This window comes from Arachis hypogaea, chromosome 16, assembly GCF_003086295.3.
Source record: "Arachis hypogaea cultivar Tifrunner chromosome 16, arahy.Tifrunner.gnm2.J5K5, whole genome shotgun sequence".
In the NCBI taxonomy this organism is placed as follows: domain Eukaryota; kingdom Viridiplantae; phylum Streptophyta; class Magnoliopsida; order Fabales; family Fabaceae; genus Arachis; species Arachis hypogaea.
In genome coordinates this window covers 1,469,574-1,488,201 of record NC_092051.1, presented here as the reverse complement: position 1 = coordinate 1,488,201, position 18,628 = coordinate 1,469,574, and the positions used below count along the sequence as shown (strand labels likewise).

Here is an 18,628-nt window from a genome sequence, read left to right as displayed (position 1 = left end):
AGATGAAATGAATTGAAGCTAGAAGAGTATAGATATTTACGGGTTTTTGGGCTAAACAAAGAATCAAGTTGACTCTTGAGCTGGCTCGTCGAGTTTTAGATCACACCTCATGATGAAGTGACTCAAATTGTACGACCAAAAAACTAAGGAATGCCGAAAGTAAATATAGCTTCAAAACCCAACCAGATATTGCTAACTTCTCGTATGATCATCATTCGAAATTTGGAATTGTATGGATATCACTGCCAATTACCTGTTAACATTGTGCATTGTGACACAATAATACAAGGGCACATTGTAAAATTGAATTCTTGAGCAGCCGTTACGGTGTTGATTTGGTATTTCTACACTCAGCAACATATACTCAGATTCAACTAAGTACTTGCCCATTTAATACTTGAAAAATGACAATTCTCCAGTGCACAATGCCAAATCCAAGAATTTTACAAAGCTCATATATTAATAGTTAACAAAATCAATGCTAACATTCACTGATTTCGGAAAAAGGCGAAGTAACATAAACTAGAAAATAGATAAATAATCCAGGTAAAAGCTAAGGGTAAAGAAATTGAACCAGAAAGGAAAAAAACAAAAATAACATTGATGCCTTCACTTGAGAGGAATGAACCTCGAGGAGTGAGTTGCACCAATACCAGGCCTTCCATGCTTAACAGGCTTGTAAGAGATTGAGAATTCAGCTAGATAGTGGCCTATCATTTCTGGTTTGATTTCAACTTGATTGAAGGTCTTACCATTGTAGACACCAATGATGCTACCAATCATTTCAGGCACAATGATCATGTTGCGTAGGTGAGTCCTGACGGGCTCTGGCTTTTCACCGGCTGGAGCCTCCCTTTTCTATTTCAAATCATACATGAAACATTAAAACTGCCAATAATTATTATTGATCCATGAAAGAAGATTTAATTTTATTCAACATAAGGATAAAGGGAGACGCTCTAATAAACTGTCAATCTACTGAGATTATTAGCTGTTCAGTAACTACTCCAAATTAAAATGCAAGTAACAAAACATAGGCTTAAATGGGCTGAATGCTGATAACAGGATAGGAACAAACCACTTAAGAATGTGCTTGATAAACGTTTTCAGTTTCCATCAAAGAATTCCCAATTATTAACATGGATCAAGTATTTGGTTTATTATAGATAACAACAATATTGCAGAAACATGTTAGACCTAGTAAGTCAACCAGTCATTACTACTGCCATTTTAAAACTATGACATATCTTGGGTACAATTACTTATCTCACTATTGAAATCTCGAATTAGCCAATTTTATGCGTACAAAAACTATGCTAAATTAAGATATTGGGTTAACATATCAACATGGCTTCAATTTGAGAACTGGATAGTTAGAATGTAAAGAATAATGCTCAACAATTACAGCTTAAACAAACTGTATAACACTAGTGCAGTGGGTCTTAGTCTGACATATTTTCCTCTCTTCAACATCCTCTGGACTTCTTTATGCATAATGCTATAAAACTTTACTTCTCCATAACAAAAGATTTATTATCAGCATATGTATACATCACACTAAATTGTAAAAATATATTTTCGGTGAATAAACAAATTAAGGAAGCTATAGAATGTGCATTCGTTTCCAATGGTCATTGGCATATACACTATAATGAATGGGAACTAGACAATCAACACGGCCTGAGTGAAATAGAATTACTCGTGTAAGTAGTATTAAACTATTGATACCGTGGCTTTTTGCGACAAAATAACAACAGTTAATGACATGAACCGAAGTTTACATTTCTGTTGAATCAAGTAAACGATTCAATCTACTAACTCAGGAAAATAAACTCGGACAAGAAATCCATCGACAATATCGAACCTAAATCACGATGGCGGTAATTACCTTAATCAAAATCAAATAAAAATGAATTAAAATCTAATCTAAAACACTCACCGCCTTACGGAGTTTCTTGATTAGCGCCATAGGCTTCCGCGTCAAACCGCGTTGAAATCTGAATATCAAAAACATCAATCAGAACCGCAAACACAAAATGCGAATAATGAAACAGCGAGAGAGCCACCTTCTGCGGGCGCGTGCAGTGAAGAGCTTGACAAGTTCATCGGTGGACATGTCCAAGAGAGCATCGAGATCGACGCCTCTGAAGCTGAACTTCTTGAACGTCCTCTTCTTCGGTTGTGCCGTCGCAACTTCTGCTTCAACATCAGCCTGTAAAAAAAAAGTAAAAAAAAAAAAAAAAAAAGCAAGCTCAACAATCGCAAGAACTGTTTGGTTGCCGTGAAATCGATAAATAAAAAGAAAGCGGCGTTCACAAGAGGAAGGAGAGTTTCACCATTGCTGCAACTAAGACGGAGCTCGACACTACTCAACCAGCTCTGATTAGGGTTTTTGGATTTTGTATTTTATGGATTTATATCGGGTTGAGTTCTTTTGGTTCGGGAACGGGTTTGGGTGTTTTCGTGGGGCGGGTTACCGCTATTCGAAATTGGGCTTCAATGTTTCTAATAACCCATATTTATTGACGAGTATAAAGTTATATAGTAACATTGAGTTCTGACCAAAAAAAAAAAATACATAGTACCGTTGAGGAGTTTTTTTCTCTCAGTAGGAGAGACCACTTCTCTCACATAGGAGAGTCTCACTGTAACGTTTGGTTCTTATTCAACAGAAAATCTTCAATCATTTATTCTTGTACAATCATTTCTATAATCGTTCTATACCAGATCACATTCACAAAATATTTTGATTAAAATTCTTATTTCCAGAGTACATTTGTAAAACAACAAGAAGATATTAAAAATTATTATCTATAAATTCGAGTCTATAAAAGAAAAAGTGATCAACTTCAATAAAAAAGGAGAGTTAAAATATAAAATTAATTGCTTAAATCTGATAGAAAAAGTCATCATAAAGAGATAAGTTTCAAAATGTGCAAAAATGTTCTCTTGAGAATGTGGAAAAATTCACAAAGAATTGCAGTCTAAGATATAAGAAAAAAGAAATTATTGTGCAGTTTTAAGGATATAAAAAAAGGGTTGTAAAATGTTTGGAATGATCCATAGAACATCAAAAGCAATTTAATCAATTTGTAGCTATAGTCTAAAAGAGAATCGGTCTTTGATGGGAGATATGATAGGAATTGTTGCTGAGGTTGAAAATTTCATAGTAGATGGCATATTTAGAAGGTCATTTTTATGGATTAAAGTGGATATTAATATAACAAAGGCACTGCCAACTGATTTTTGGTTATCCAGAGAGGAAATGCCCAAGACATAGGTGTTTTTTATATATGAGAGACTATTTGATTGTACTATTTCAAATGTAGGATAATAGGGCATAAGAAGAAGAATTGTAGTAAGCTTAGCAAATTAAAGGAGCATCTTACAATTCCAAAATTCTGATCTTAAAAGAAATCAACAACAATAAGAAAAGGAGATTAAAAAAAAAAAATTTCAGCTATGGAGACAAGAGGATAAATATTGAGGACAAAGATCCAAGCTTAAATGGTTGAGATAGGGAGATAAGAAGAACATGGCATTTTTCCATGCTACAACCAGGGACGGATGTACGTGTAAAATTATGGGAGTAAACGCCTCCACTACAATTTGAAATTTTTTTGAGCAATATATGATAATAATATTTATTTGCCCCACTAAATTATTGAATTTGACCCCACAATAATTTTTTATTTAATTTTTGGTACTTCATAGTCAATTTAAGAATTCCATATTAGATATCATTAGAATGATAAATTCTCAATTTCAATAAAATTTGTATTTTTTTATAGACATCGACTTAAAAGAGTATTATTTATCTTTTTTTATATTAGTTTTAATTTTTTTCGTAACAACTGCATTAATTGAAAGAACTTTTTTAACTATGAATCTCAATAAGAATTGACTTCTAATTGTATGAGAAATAAATTTTTAAATAAGTATTGACTAATATTATTCTAAGTCTTATTGTTTAACTTGGTTAGACTTAGTTCATAAAAAGACTTGAATGTATAGTATTACTCTTTATATATAAAGAGTAATACTATACATTCAAGTCTTTTTATGAACTAAGTCTAACCAAGTTAAACAATAAGACTTAGAATAATATTAGTCATAACTGGTTTTTGTCATCTCAGACTAATTTGGTTAACAAAAAAACTTAAATATGTAGCATTATTCTATATAAAAAGAGAGATATTTCGATTGTATTGTTAAGAAAAAGATTACTCAATTTTTTAAAAATATGAAACTTAAATAATAAAATTCTAAATTATATATTATTTAAATTACTATTTTAGAGTTCTAATTTGTAAATTAGATATTTTAAAGACTAATCATGTTATATGTACATAGAAAATAACTACTTGTATACATATTGAAATAAAAAATACACATTAAAAATAAATTAAACAATACATATACTTATATACAAATATATAATGATTAATGAGTATTTTGATAGTTAATTTTTATATATACATAATATTTTTATTATAAAATTATTATTATATTATATATATTTTGCTCTCACTATTAAAATTTTCTGGATCCATCACTGACTACAACCATCTAGAAGGATAGAAATAGAGTTGAAAGATTAAAGAACAGTTCTAGGGAATGAATTCAAGGAGAAACAAATATTTTAAATTCAATCGAAAATTACTTTAGAAAGCTATTCACTACAGTGGGGTGAAGAAAATTTGAGAAGTGCATTAAAAAAATACCAAGGATGGTTACAGATGATATAAATGAAGAGCTATAAAGAGATAAATTTGCAAGAGGTTAAGGATGTTGTGTTTAGCATGGGGAGTTTAATGGCCCTGGAATCTGATGATCTAAATGGTTTATTTTATCAAAAATATTAGCACATTATTCAAGAGGATGTTTTAGTAGTAGTACAAATTTTTTTTTAAAGATTGGACTATTCTAGAAGATATTAATGAAACCACAATGATTCTTATACCTAAGGTGGATAATCCAAAAAATTTGAATCATTTTAGACCGATAAGTTGTTGCAATTTCATTTATAAGATAATATCTAGAATTTTAGTAATCAGGCCGAAAAAGATTTTGGATATTATTATGTCCTCGATACAAAGTACTTTTGTGGGAACTAGGGAGAATGATACAGGATAATATCGCTATTGTCCAGGAAGCGTTTCATAAAATTAAAAAAAAAAAAGAAAGAAAGAAAGAGGATGGAGGATTTAGCAATAAAATTGGATATGAATATGGCATATGATAAATTTGAATGGGACTTTTTAGAAGAGGTATTAAAGGCCTTTGGATTTTGTCAAAAATGGGTGAAGATGATGATGAGTTGTGTTATAGGAGCAAATTATAAATTTAAAGTGAATGAAAAACTAATAACAAAAATCAAACTACGGAGAGGTTTAAGATAACGGGATCCGCTTTCACCCTATTTGTTCATTATTGCGGCTGAAGTATTTACTACTTTGATGAATAAAGCACAAAGAGAAGGGGATATTATTAGTATGAAATTAGATTTAAATGCTCCAAATTTATCCCATCTTTTGTTTGCTAATAATTGTATCATTTTCTCGAAAAGCTAGAGAAGATGATATATATCAACTTATTCAAATCTTAAATACTTACGAGAAAGCCTCCGGTCAAAAAATAAATTTAGATAAATCCAGAATAATATTTGGGAATCAGGTTTCTATAAATACAAAAGTATAAATTAAAAAAATTATTGAAATATCTACTTATGATAATGCAGGAAAGTATTTGGGCCTACCTGCAAAATAGAGAAGATCTAAGATAAAAGCGCTGGAATGGATAGAGGGTAAAGTTAATAAGAAAATTGAGGGATGAAAAAAGAAACTCTTTAATCAAGTTGAGAAAGAAATTCTAATTAAAACAGTGATTCAGGCTATACCTTCATACATCGGTGAAATTGCCGAAAAAATTTTGCAAGAAATTTGAAGGCAAAATAGCAAAATTTTGATGGGCTAGATCATGGAAGGAGAGAGAAACACATTGGATAAATTGAAAAAGAATAACTAATAGTAAGAAGGATGGAAGGTTGTGATTCAAAAAATTAGAGAATCAAAATATGACATATTTGGTTAAGTATGGAGACTTGCAGGGACGGATGTATGTTTAAGAAAGTGGGGGTAAGTGCTCCCAGTGGAATTTAAAATTTTTTTAACTAATATAGTAACAAAATTTATTTGTCCCCACTATAATTGAACTTCACTCGTCAACTTTAATTATGTAAAAACAAATGATAATATAATCCAAGATTCAAATGAATTTATTACAATAACCTTTAAAAAGAAGGAGTAAAATAATTATAAATTTGTTATTTTATAATTGTAACTAATAAATAAACTTAAAATTTGAAAAAATCTGTTTATATACTTAGTGAATATTACTATTGCCCGTGTATATATTATATATATTTGATTATTTGTTCAAAATAGAAGTAACTACCAATTTGATATCTAAAAAATTCAAACAAAATAATCCTTGAATGATTTGAAAATTGCGATAAAAATAAATAATAAATATTATATTTATTAAAAGTGACAAAAAAAAACTTTCGCATTTAATAAATGATATATCTATTTAATTTAAATTATTTTGTCAATGTTTGAATAAATATTTAGAATATGCATAAAAATATTCAGAGTAAAATTTGATCTCTAGATTTTTTTTTTATTTTTCAAAAAAATTTAATCATTCACAATTAAAAAATTTTTAAAAAATTCAGTTGACATAAAATTATAAATTTTTGAAAATGAAAAGATCTTATTTTTTAATATTACTTATAAAAAATTGCATCAAAATATGACATCTAAAGTCTTTTTTTGGAATATATATTTAATGTATATCTAATTTTTCGAGACTTATTTGCTGTTAACACCTTTTAGAGTTATTTTTTTATTAGCAATGCAAATTTTTCGATACTATTTTGATTGTTTACTTGTTTAAAATAATATATTTCAAAACATTATTCTCTCTTCTATAAATTACCGCTAGATTAGCATATTAATTTTAAAACAATAAAAATATTTGATAGTCAATAAAATTCAGCTCAATATTTTATTAGATTTGATTGTAAATATATAAAATTATTCTGTTAAATTAATTTCAAATGAAATCGATTATCTTATTAAACTAATTTTAATATTAAATTAAAAATACCTAATAAAAATATTAATATTATATTATTGATTTTAAATAAAAAATGGTTAAATAAATAATAATAATAATAATAATAATAATAATAATAATGATAAAATAACAAAATCAAAATAATACTGTTTATCATTGGTTTTTTTTTTGAAGTTAACTTTAGTTTTTTTTGAGACAACGTCAGTTGAAAAATTTTTTTTAAATATGAATATTATAAAGAATCGATTTCATAATCGTTTGAGAGATGAATTTTTAAATGATTATTAATGACATACATAAAAAGAGAGATATTTGATTGTATTGACAATGAAATTTTAGATTTGATTGTATTTAATCTTTTTAAAATATAAAACCTAAAAAATAAAATTTTAATTTATATATTATTATTTAAATTATTATTTTATTATTTTAATTTGTTGGTTCGATAATTTAAAGATAAATTATATTTTATAATAATAAAGTATAATTATAAAAATTATTATCATATTATATATATTTTGTCCCCACTCATAAAATTTTCTAGATCTGTCATTGGAGACTTGTAAAGAATCATGAGACAATATGAACAAAAAATTTAAAAGAAATGTATTTTTCGGATAAAATTTTTAGGAGGCAAAGGAAAAAAATGGAGACTCTTGGATTTGAAGAAATTTAGTAGAAGGAAAAGACTTTATTAGAAGGAATGGAAGATAGAGCATTGGAAATGGAAGTAATATTGATGTATAGAAAGACAATTGAATTGTTGAAGGTGGGAGTTTAAAGAAATACCACGACAGTAGAATATCAATTGTTAAAGACTTATTGGTGGAAGGGAGAGGATGGAATAAAAAGTTATTACGGCATGTATTTTCCCCTAATATAAAAGAAAAGATCCTAAGCACACCTATAAGTCTCATCAATAAGGAAGACTGCTTCTTTTGGCCACAAAGATTAGATAAAAATTATACTATAAAATCAGAATACTACATTGCTAAATATGAAGAGAGAGTTGGTGAGGATAATTGAATATCTTCTAGTGATAATATAAAGGAAGTGTGGAGTAAGATATAGAAGATGCAAATACCAAATAAAATAAAGCTCTTTTTGTGGAAGCCTCACACAATATTATTGCAGTTAATAATAATCTTTGAAAAAATAAAATTATTAACAGTCTAATATGCAGAATATGCAAGGACGGTGAAGAATCAGTGGAACATGCTATCCTATTATGTCCATGGATAAGACCTACTTGATTCAGAGCACAAATTAAGACAATACTGACGGATAATTCAATTCGAACATTTGTTCAATGGTTGCTGAAAACAATTAACAAAATAAAACAAGAAGGTAGAGAAATGAGGAACAACGAATAGAAACTTTAGGATTCATGTGCTGGGCTATTTGGAAACAAAGGAATAATCATATTTTTCAAGGTAAAGAAATCAATCCAGACAGAACAATTCAAGCAGCAAAGATAATGCAAACTGAATTTTTATCGACAATTGAACAGATAAAAGTGAAACACAAAGGAGCAGAAAATAGGAGGATGAGAAATGTTACCTGGAGGGCTCCACCAAGGGATTGGTTGAAAATCAATGTGGATGCAAACTTTAGAAAAACTAACAGAAAGAGAGCAACTGTAACGGTTCTTAGAGATTGGCAAGAAAAATTTACCACAGGATTAACAACAGAAATCAGGGCTTTCTCTAGTCTTAAAGTTGAAGCATTAGCACTCAGGGAAGCATTGATAATAGCAAAAAATCAGCAGTTGGAAAAAGTTTTTAATAGAATCAAATAATTTACAATTGATACAATCAATAAAGTCAGGATTTCAGATAGGCAAAATACTAGTTTATTTAAAGGACATAGCACACCTTTTGAAAGATTTACCAGATGTCGGGATAACCTAGACTCCAAGGAAGAAAAATCATTTAACGCATCTCATAGCAACACAAAGAGCAGCAAGTACACTTTCAAGCAATTGGTCAATGAGATTACTGATGACAACTGAAATCCAATTGAGAAGAGAAGCAGAGAACGTTAAAAGAATTAGAGGAAGGTCTATATATCACGAAAGTGCAATCGAGTATAATGGAGATCGGATTTTAACAGTATCCAATCAGGTGGTCATTGAAGTCAAGGAAGGAACCGGAGGGGACAGTGAACAGAGGAGCAAGCTGCGTTTGAACTAGAAGATAGTCTCAAACAGATACAAAATTAAAAATGATAGAAATACGGGAAGGAAAGCGAGAAAGACAATCAACATATATACCTTTCAAGCTTAATCCGAAACAAGGATTTTACATCCGAATCGAGCAATTTAATAGAGAGGAACTCCTAGTGAAAAAATGTGGGTTCCTTCACCCTTTACAACAGAGCTTCCATTAGGGGCACTACCAGCGGAGGAGACCTGAGCAAACCTCACAATCATACCATGTATCGAATTCATGTAAACCCCGTTAGATTAGTAGGTAATTAGTCAATAAATTAGTTTTTAATAAGGACGATTAGAAATGTGAATATTATATCAAATTAGGATAGAGCTCATCGAAACGAGAATTTTGACACTAATTTCAAAAAAATCGGTTCAAGATTGGACCAAATGGGCTGAACCGATTGAACCGGGTCCAAATCCGGCCCATGGGCCCAACCGGCAAGCATTTAAGTGAACCCAAACCCTCTATTCTTCCCCAATTTGATGCTGCTTCTGCTGAAAGCCAACAGGGGAAGGAGAAACGAAAATTCCCCTAACCCTTACGTCAACTTTCAATCCACGTATCTCCTCTGTCCGAGCTCCGATCGCTGCACCGTTTGCGGCCACACGACCACCGCGTCGAGCTCTATGTTTCTACTGGAACAATTTCTTTGGTAAACCATTAATCACTTCCAGCCATTCTTTTTCCCCAATTTTCAAATAATTGGAAGAGATATTGAATTCCTTTGATTTTTGATATTTTAGGATCCAATTAGCTTGAGAAAAACGTTCACTCTTACTTATGTGAAGCTTGGTAAGGTGAGGATACGATAATTCTATTTTATTTTCATTGAATTTGAGCTTTGAGTATTAAATTGGATATATATGTGTTATGAATGTGTATTAGGTTGTGAATAAATAATTGGAGCTTGAAATTGTGAATACTGGAACTTGGAGGAAGCGGATTAGTTGAGGTTTTGAGGGCTGTGTTCTTTTAGGAAAATTGTCTTGGAATAATACTTGGGAATCGGCTAAGGTATGATTTAGGTTTCTTGCATTTAATATATAATGTTCTGTGAAAACTTATGCTAGATGACCATAGGATAAGTTGGAATGCAGGTGAATGTTTAATGTTTAGTAATTTGTTGATGAATATATATTTGGTTGAAATTTATTGGATAATTAGTTATTAATTTTGGATGGTGAATGTTGTTATGTTAATTGGAGAGAATTATGGTTGAATGTTATTGTTGATGAACATGGTTGGTTTGGTACTTGTTGATTAACTAATGATTTGGTGAATTATTGATTTGAGGTATAACTATTGTGGAGGTTGTTGTGATAATGAGGTATTTTGTGTTAGAAGCCTAGGATTTGTGAACTATAATTTTTAGTTGAATTTTGGTTGTTGGATTTGAATATTATTATAATTGTTGATCTGAGGTAGATTTATTGTGGTGATTGTTGAGGAATGGTATGTTGAATTGAAAAGAAAGCAGGTTTGGACCCGAAAAGGGTGGCAAAGTCCGAGGTTTAGAGGAGATGCTGCCGAAATTTTATAAAAATTAGAGATTTTGTTTATATGATTATTTAAAAAGATTTAGATTCAAAGGTTATATGGTTTAATTTAGAGTTATTAAGAAAATGAGCATGTTTTAAGTTTGATTTATTTAGAAAAGAATGAATTATGTTTTGAATTGGAACTATTGATGGACGGAATGGGAGGTGTGATAATGAAGGATAAGGATTGAATATGATTGACGTATAATGATGAATGAGATGCGATTGAGAATGATGTGGATGTTGATGAATTATAATTGAATTATTTATATGGCTTATGAATTTGAATAATCTGAGATACGAGATTCCCTGGATCAAGTGCCGTGGCTTGCCACCACGTGTACCAGGTTGAAAACTTGATACTCTGTTGACCCTACGACGTAAGTGTGACCGGGCACTATATAAATTTCCGGGAATGTTACCCCCATTGAGCAATATTGATTATTTGAGAAAAAGCTATGCATAGACTCTTGGGGATGCACGTCGGGGGACAGTCTAAGGACAATTCAGACTTGTCGGGTTGGCTGGATAACCGACAGATGAGCCTCATCAGCCATAGGACAGGCATGGATCATATGCATATTACTTGAATTACTTGCTTGTGTATTAACTGGGTGTGCCTAAATGTACTTGCCACGTTAAATGTATATTTGTTACCTGCAGTACTTGTAACTTTCTTGTGCTTGCCTTTGTCTGTTTAGTTGTCTGTGAAAATGCATGATGGAGTTGGAGGTATGGAGGAATGGTAGAATAGGATTTAGATTTAAGGTTAAGTTAGGTTAGGTTTAAATATCCTTAGTAAACCACCTTTTATGGCTTCTGTTTAATACTTTAAGCTCTATAACCTGAGTGTCGGCGTTCTAGGATTGCCTCTGGCATTCCCAGGACCTTATATATTATGTGTGTGGCACCTTTACCATACTGAGAACCTCCGATTCTCATTCCATACTATGTTGTTATTTTTCAGATGCAGGTCGAGAGGCATCTCGTTAGGCGTCTGGACTCTTGAAGCGGAGTGGTTACAGGGTTATTCTGTTATGTTATGATGTATATATATATATATATGTACATGGTTTTCTCTCCGCATAACTTGTTCTTTTGATCCTCCTAGAGGTTTATGGAGAGGCATGATTGTGTATATGTACTTTTGGGTTTTGGTTATGTATGTATATATGTGTAAATATTCTCTGGTCAGTCTTGACTTTGCAGGCTGAGCTAGGAGCTTGTTATTTTGTTTCTTTGGTACTCTATTCCTACTTCTGTTATCTTATGTTTAATAATTATGATTTTCTTAGCACGTAAGTTAACTCGTACCATGAGCGTTGCGCTTTTATTTCGCGATTTTTGTTTCCTCTTTCTTCAAGGCTCCTAACATATTATAATTCTTCTGCTATTATATGTACTCATTTTATTTTAGAGGTCGTAATACCACACCACCTTTGTTTTACGGCTTAAATGTAAAGTTTAGTGTGGTATGGTGTTACAATTCAGATAAAAAAAATGAAAGAATGTGTTGAAGAGAAAAGGACATTATGTCTGAAAAAGAAGCCATGGATGCATTGTGTTCAAGTTTCACTGCTTTCAACTTTCACATGAATTAAGGTAGTCTAAATAAAAGAGGGGATCTAGGTTTGGGGCGGGTGAATTGTTGGGTTTGGGTAGAGTTGAAGGGCTTAGACTAAGACCAAAAAAAAAAAAACTATAGTACCGCAACTGAGGCCTTGGATAAATGGTAGTTCTGCCTCACTAAGAGCTATATCTAGATTCGAATTTTCGATAAGGAATATAGAACTCATACTAGTAGTAATTGTAGTAGTGTGTGTGACTGAGTATGTGTTATATAAGATAAAAAAAACTATAGTACTATCATGATTTCACGAGGCTTAGATCAAGTGACCTTTTAATATGGTGCACTCGAGTTTGAATAAAAAAAATACTATCTATCTAAAAAAAATACTATTTCTGATTAATCAATTTGTGTTGGTTAAAGTGATTAACTCTAAAAGTTTTTGATAGCTTAAAGAAAGGGGGTTGAATCTATGACCTTTTTTAACTTTGATTAATAAAGTCTTAAAGACAGAAATTGTAACGTGGCTTCTGTTTAGTCTGCGCAACGGATTATGTAGGAGACAAAATTGTTTTGTCTCATAAAACTAGAAAAACAAAATCAGAGTAGAAAGGAAGAAGGTGACACAGCCATATATCTTGGTTCAGTTGCCTAGTGCAATGCAACCTACATCCAGTCTCCACCACAATGTTGTTGGAATTTTCACTATCTTTCAAGTATCACATATACCAATTTTTTAGAACTCAACATAATCCTATCTGAGACACATCAAGTTTCAACATAAACTTGATTTGGTTATGTATCTATCTAAACTTCACACAGTAAGTACTTACCCAACTTAGCAAGGGATACCTCTCAGGTACATAACACAAAATAGAAATACAACAAAAAAAATCTGAAATCACTCTTGACTCTTCTCTCAGCCTTTTCTCACAATGGCTTTTATCAATGCCTCTCTCTTTTGCCTTTTACTACATAATGAATACAAAGAAAGATATGACATTGAAACAGAAATACAAACAGTAAACTATGAAGGAGATGATGAATGACAGCCTTGATTCTATATGCTGAACCCAACTTCTGGACTCAAAACATTGTCCTTCATCTTGGCGGAGTACTCCCTTTAGTGTAGGTGCAATGCTTCCAAGATTTCAAACTCGAGGTTACACACTTTACTCTCTCTCGAGTTCTCTCTCCTTGTTCTCAAATGAGAATCAATTTCCTTTTTGCACCTTGTTCTGAGCCACGGCTAGGGTTCCTTTCACCAAAGTCAACTTCTTGAATCTAGGGCTAACTGAGGTCTTTTTTCCATCAGCCCCAAAAATTAGGGATTTGAAATCAGAGACAAGTAATGTAACTTCTTTGAGAACAGATCCTTAATGGACTTGATAAATCCAAACCCTTAATCTTTTGCTTTTATTCCAAGAAATAATTTTACCCATTGATTTACAGTAGAGAAAAGTTGCCTCCATTTTTCTCCACATTTTTTGAAATGGTAGTAAAGAGGAAAAAAGATATCATCAAACGATTTTCTTGCATGTAAGTGAAAACAAATGACCTTTTTCTTCTGATTGTGTTTTGATTAGACATTTGCTTTTCTTTCTTCTGATTTGGTGTCTAATGAGAGGTAGGACAACTTTTTCTTCTTAGATGTATGGTGATAGAATGAGAAAGTAAGTTCTTCTTTCTTCTCTGGATATTACTCGAAGCAACATAGCATTCCATCTTAGAGTTTGTTTTCCTTTCTCTTTGGTTTTTCACATGGGTGAAAGAGAAGAGAGGAGAGATGATGGATTCGGTGGTTCTGTTTTGGTTCAGATGGAATTTGAGTTCCATTGCTTAGTTAGCCACCAATATAAGTGAGTGGACTTGGATTACCAATTGGACTTATAAAGGTAGTACGAATTATATTTAGCCATTTATTTCTTGAAGCATATTGGTACATGTGGGCTTGAGAATATGATTTGTATTTGGGCTAAACTTGATTTTTTCTTTCTTCATTGTTTTGGTCAGATTACTTGCTTTTCTTCATATTAAAGAGTGACTTAGACCTACAATCATTCACACACACATCACAAATACAATTGGACTTTCTATTCTATTTAGTGATAAAGTAGAACAAATTATGAAAAACTAATTTATTTTTATTTTTTTGTTTAAAAATTTTGAAAAGAAAAATATAATAATAAAAAAAATAAGTTATGTTTCTTATTACTATTTTTGTGTCATTCCTATTAAGATAGACACAAAATACACTAACTCAGTGTATTTGAACATAATATTTCTGTCCATATCTCATCTGTCAAATATGATTTTATATCTCTGTATTCTTGACTCAGTGTCTCATTTTTATAAACAAATACAGTCTTATAAATATAATATTAGTTTTATTATTTTATTAGTAATTTTTTTATATTCTAAACATTTATGAATAAAAATAATACGTTACTCATTTATCTATATATGATGATATAAAATCATTAATAATCTCTCACTCAAAATTCTCCTCAAAAAAGTAAAAGATACTTTTTTTTTGTTTTCTTTAATTTAAAATTCTTGGTAGGTTTAATTTGATGTAATTTTATTTTTAAAAGTTTAAAATATTTTTTAATTTTATTTTTATTCTTAACTTTCTACCATTGTAAATAATCAATTTTTTTTCCAATGTTATCTCTATTATCGCTACTACTATAACTATTACTATCATACATTAATTTTTGTCTTCTCAATATCAACACCACCACCCCCATCTCATTATCTTCTTTTACCACACTTGAAAATTAGGGTTGCTAGCTTGGTAGATCTCCATAAGAGAAATGAGATTCTGTCCTGTGAGTAGTGACAAATTCAAAAAAATTTTATAGTGGAGGGAAAATTTATATAATATGATAATAATTTTTATAATAAAAATATTATGTATATATAAAAAATTAATTATCAAATTATCTATTAATTATTATGTATCTATGTATAAATATATAATATTTAATTTATTTTTAATGTATATTTTATATTTTAAAATATATTTTATATGGATAGTTTTTTTTTTTATGAATATATAACATAATTATAACAATAATTATATTTTGTTATTGTAAAATATGATTAATTTTTAAAATATCTAATTTATAAATTAAAACACTAAAATAGTAATTTAAATAATAACACATAATTTAAAATTTTATTTCTTTTAAAAAAATTAAGTAATTTTTTCCTTGACAGTTCAATAAAAAATTTTCTCTTTTTATATATATATATTACTAAACATTTATTTAGAAATTCACCTCCCAATATAATTAGAAGTAAACTCTTATTGATATTCATAATTAGAAAAGTTCTTTTAATTAATACAGTTGTTACAAAAAATTAAAATTAATTTTAAAAAGATAAATAATACTCTTTCAAGTCAATTTTTAAGAAAGAACACCAATCTCGTTTAAATTTGAGAATTGATCATTCTAATAAATATCTAATATGAAGTTCTTAAATTAACTGTTAAGTATCGAAAGTTGAGTAAAAAATTATTGTATAGTCAAATTTAATAATTTAATGGGGACAATAAATATTATTATCATGTATTACTAAAAAAAATTTCAAATTGTATTGGGACACTTACCCCCACAACATTATACTTAGAACTGTCCCTGATCAGAGTCCCTTGCAGATATCTCCCAGACTCCCACCATTGTCTAAGTAAAAACTTCTCATAAACCACTGTTTCGACGAACAAGTTAGAACTCTCACCCAAAGATGTTCGAACCTTATATCTACTTAAGGATAAATCCACCTTGATTTCATGTAACATCTCTCATAACAGAATTAAACTAACTAATTTAGGCAATAACATAAATAATACGTGCTTTAAATATTCATGATATTAAGAGTTTAAATATTATTTAAAAATTATTATTTTATATTTTTAGAATGTTCAATTTAATTTGATGTATTTTAATTTTGTTTACTTAATTACTAAAGTGGACTATATGTTTGTGGGTTTAGGATCTTTCTTTTATTTTATTTTAACATAATAAGAGGTTATAAATACTTTGTAAATTATTATAGTCGTCATATTTAGTTATTAGAAGTGTAATCTTTTTTTTGGATTTCGTAATAAAACTATGGTGTGGACAAGTGAAATTAAGTGAGCTTCTCTTTTTTGTTGCATTGAATAATTAGGAAGAAGATTGAGTGAGTCCCTTTGATTCAATTTTTAAACTATGGTGTGAACAAGTTAAGTTGATAAATCTTTTTCTTGTTACATAAAAAATTTGAATAAAAAATTAAGTGATTTTTTTTTTGCATTCAATTTTAATTATTTTTTTAATTTCAATTTCAATATTTTTTTATTCAATTTCAATATATAGTGTATTCTTATTTATCCTTTTTTTTGTCTTTTCAAAACTAGCTTATTGAATTTTGACCAAATTAAAAATTATAACTTAACTAACTTAATTAGCTAAATCATCACCTTATCAATCTATTTCTTCTAAACTTATCAAGCTATATATATATTTAACAATCATGATTAACCAAATTAAAATTTTTATATGACATCAATTATTATTACTTTAATCACTAACCATAATTTTTAACTTGAAAACCAAAATGAAGAATTTTGTTTAGTTCAAGTGTTCAACAACGAATTGCCTATTGCCTGCTGCCATATAGAGGTGATGTGAATTGTGTGACGGTAATTTTGAAAGGAAAAAAACAAATGACTTTTTTTTCCCACCATTTAATAACTTTTAGAAAATCATATTGTACATTACTACATTTCAACATTTTAATTTTTAAGGGGTTAAAATAAAATGCACGAGACAAAGTTTAAGGGGCAATTTTTATTTTTTCAATCAGTTGTTGAAACTTAAAAAACTTGAAGGGTTCTAAAGAATTTCTCTATATGCTTATAAAGGGAAATGACAATTTGAGATAATGTAGATTTACACCGTAATCATAGGCTCTTTGGTCCGATTTCTAATGAGAAAAAATTTCGGTTAAACTGTTAGGACTTGTAGTTTTCGTTTTTATTTCTTATTTTTTATTTTTATTTATTTTTACAAAATTTTAAAAGCAAAAATTTAAAACACAAACCAAAAACCTTAACATAATATGGTGTCATGGTGATTGGTGAAGCAATGAACTTCAGGCGAGCCGACCTATTCTTGCCTCTAAGGAAGACTAATGTCATTTACTCATTTTAGGATGCTAATGTTTAAGTAGAAAATCTTGACTATAATCTCAAATTTTTGTTTTTATTTGATTGTAATATAATTATTAGCAGTTTTTCAAGAGTTTGATTTGTGTCTAAATGTGAAGTTTAAATCTCTTGATATGACAGCGTCCGACTTTTTTTGTGTCGAAGTCCGAGCTCTTTATGTCTGCAAGAGACTCCGATACTTAAGTGATGGATAATCGTTTTTTTTTTTTCTTAAGAGTTTGTTAGGATCTATCTTTTAAAAAAGATAGAGATAATTAGAGAGATTTCGGGAGAGAGTTTATTTTCTTAGATAAGTATAAACTACTCTTTTTCGACCTGTCCAATCTCTTTAAATAAGTGGGTATGCAGTAGAAGCCATCTTTTTAGGTGGATCTTTTGTTCTTATTGGACTTGACTTTTATTTTGAGATAAAGTGTGAACAAATAGTATAAAAAAAAATTATACATGTATAAGCTAGCTATCATGAGCATCATAGAGTATCCATTTACGGTGTCAAATGTTGCTTTAATTTTCTACACGGCCTTGTATGAGAAAATTAAAGAATGTGGCAACAAGAATGCTTTAACTCTTTTGTAGGTTGTAGGTGGGGCGAAAAAAGGTCAGACGATCTTGAAGGAATTTATAGTTTGGCTTGTGTTTAGTTTAATCTGTTTTGATTGTTATAAAATAGGCACAAGTTTAGATTCTTATAAAAGTCTTAATAGGTTAATAGATCAGGTCTAAACTCACTAATTAGCCTTATTAGTCTGTTAAATCTGTCTGAGCCTATTAACACATAATTAAATATATAAATAATTTTTTATTATTAACAAAATTATAAGATATTTTAAATTTATTATATTTTATTATAAATACTTTTGTATATTTTAAATATTTTAAAAATTTAAAAATTCTTATAAATATTAAATATGACATATTACATATAAATATTTTTATTAAAAAATATTTT

The 18,628-nt window shown here is 29.5% G+C and overlaps 1 protein-coding gene and 1 long non-coding RNA gene across 2 annotated transcripts; one reads left to right on the top strand and one right to left on the bottom strand.

Moving 5' to 3' along the window:
• Positions 1-441: 441 nt before the first annotated feature.
• Positions 442-2,479, bottom strand: LOC112757110 (small ribosomal subunit protein uS19x). Its single transcript, XM_025805714.3, has 4 exons — positions 2,337-2,479; positions 2,067-2,212; positions 1,940-1,997; positions 442-858 (listed from the first exon to the last, which is right to left on the bottom strand). The coding sequence occupies exons 1-4, from the start codon at positions 2,337-2,339 to the stop codon at positions 610-612; spliced, it is 456 nt and encodes a 151-aa protein (XP_025661499.1). The 5' UTR covers positions 2,340-2,479; the 3' UTR covers positions 442-609.
• Positions 2,480-9,832: 7,353 nt separating this feature from the next.
• LOC140179688 (uncharacterized) lies at positions 9,833-12,192 on the top strand. The gene is made up of 4 exons (XR_011873482.1): positions 9,833-10,008; positions 10,100-10,153; positions 10,242-10,370; positions 11,862-12,192. It is a non-coding gene; the product is annotated as an uncharacterized lncRNA (long non-coding RNA).
• The last annotated feature ends 6,436 nt before the right edge of the window (positions 12,193-18,628 follow it).

Excerpts from the sequence above, each read along its gene's own strand:
- LOC112757110 (XM_025805714.3), bottom strand. Across the intron at positions 1,998-2,066 it reads ACTGCACGCGCCCGCAGAAG|ATTTCAACGCGGTTTGACGC; the intron begins GTGGCTCTCTCG and ends TTTGATATTCAG. Across the intron at positions 859-1,939 it reads TCAAGAAACTCCGTAAGGCG|AAAAGGGAGGCTCCAGCCGG; the intron begins GTGAGTGTTTTA and ends GATTTGAAATAG.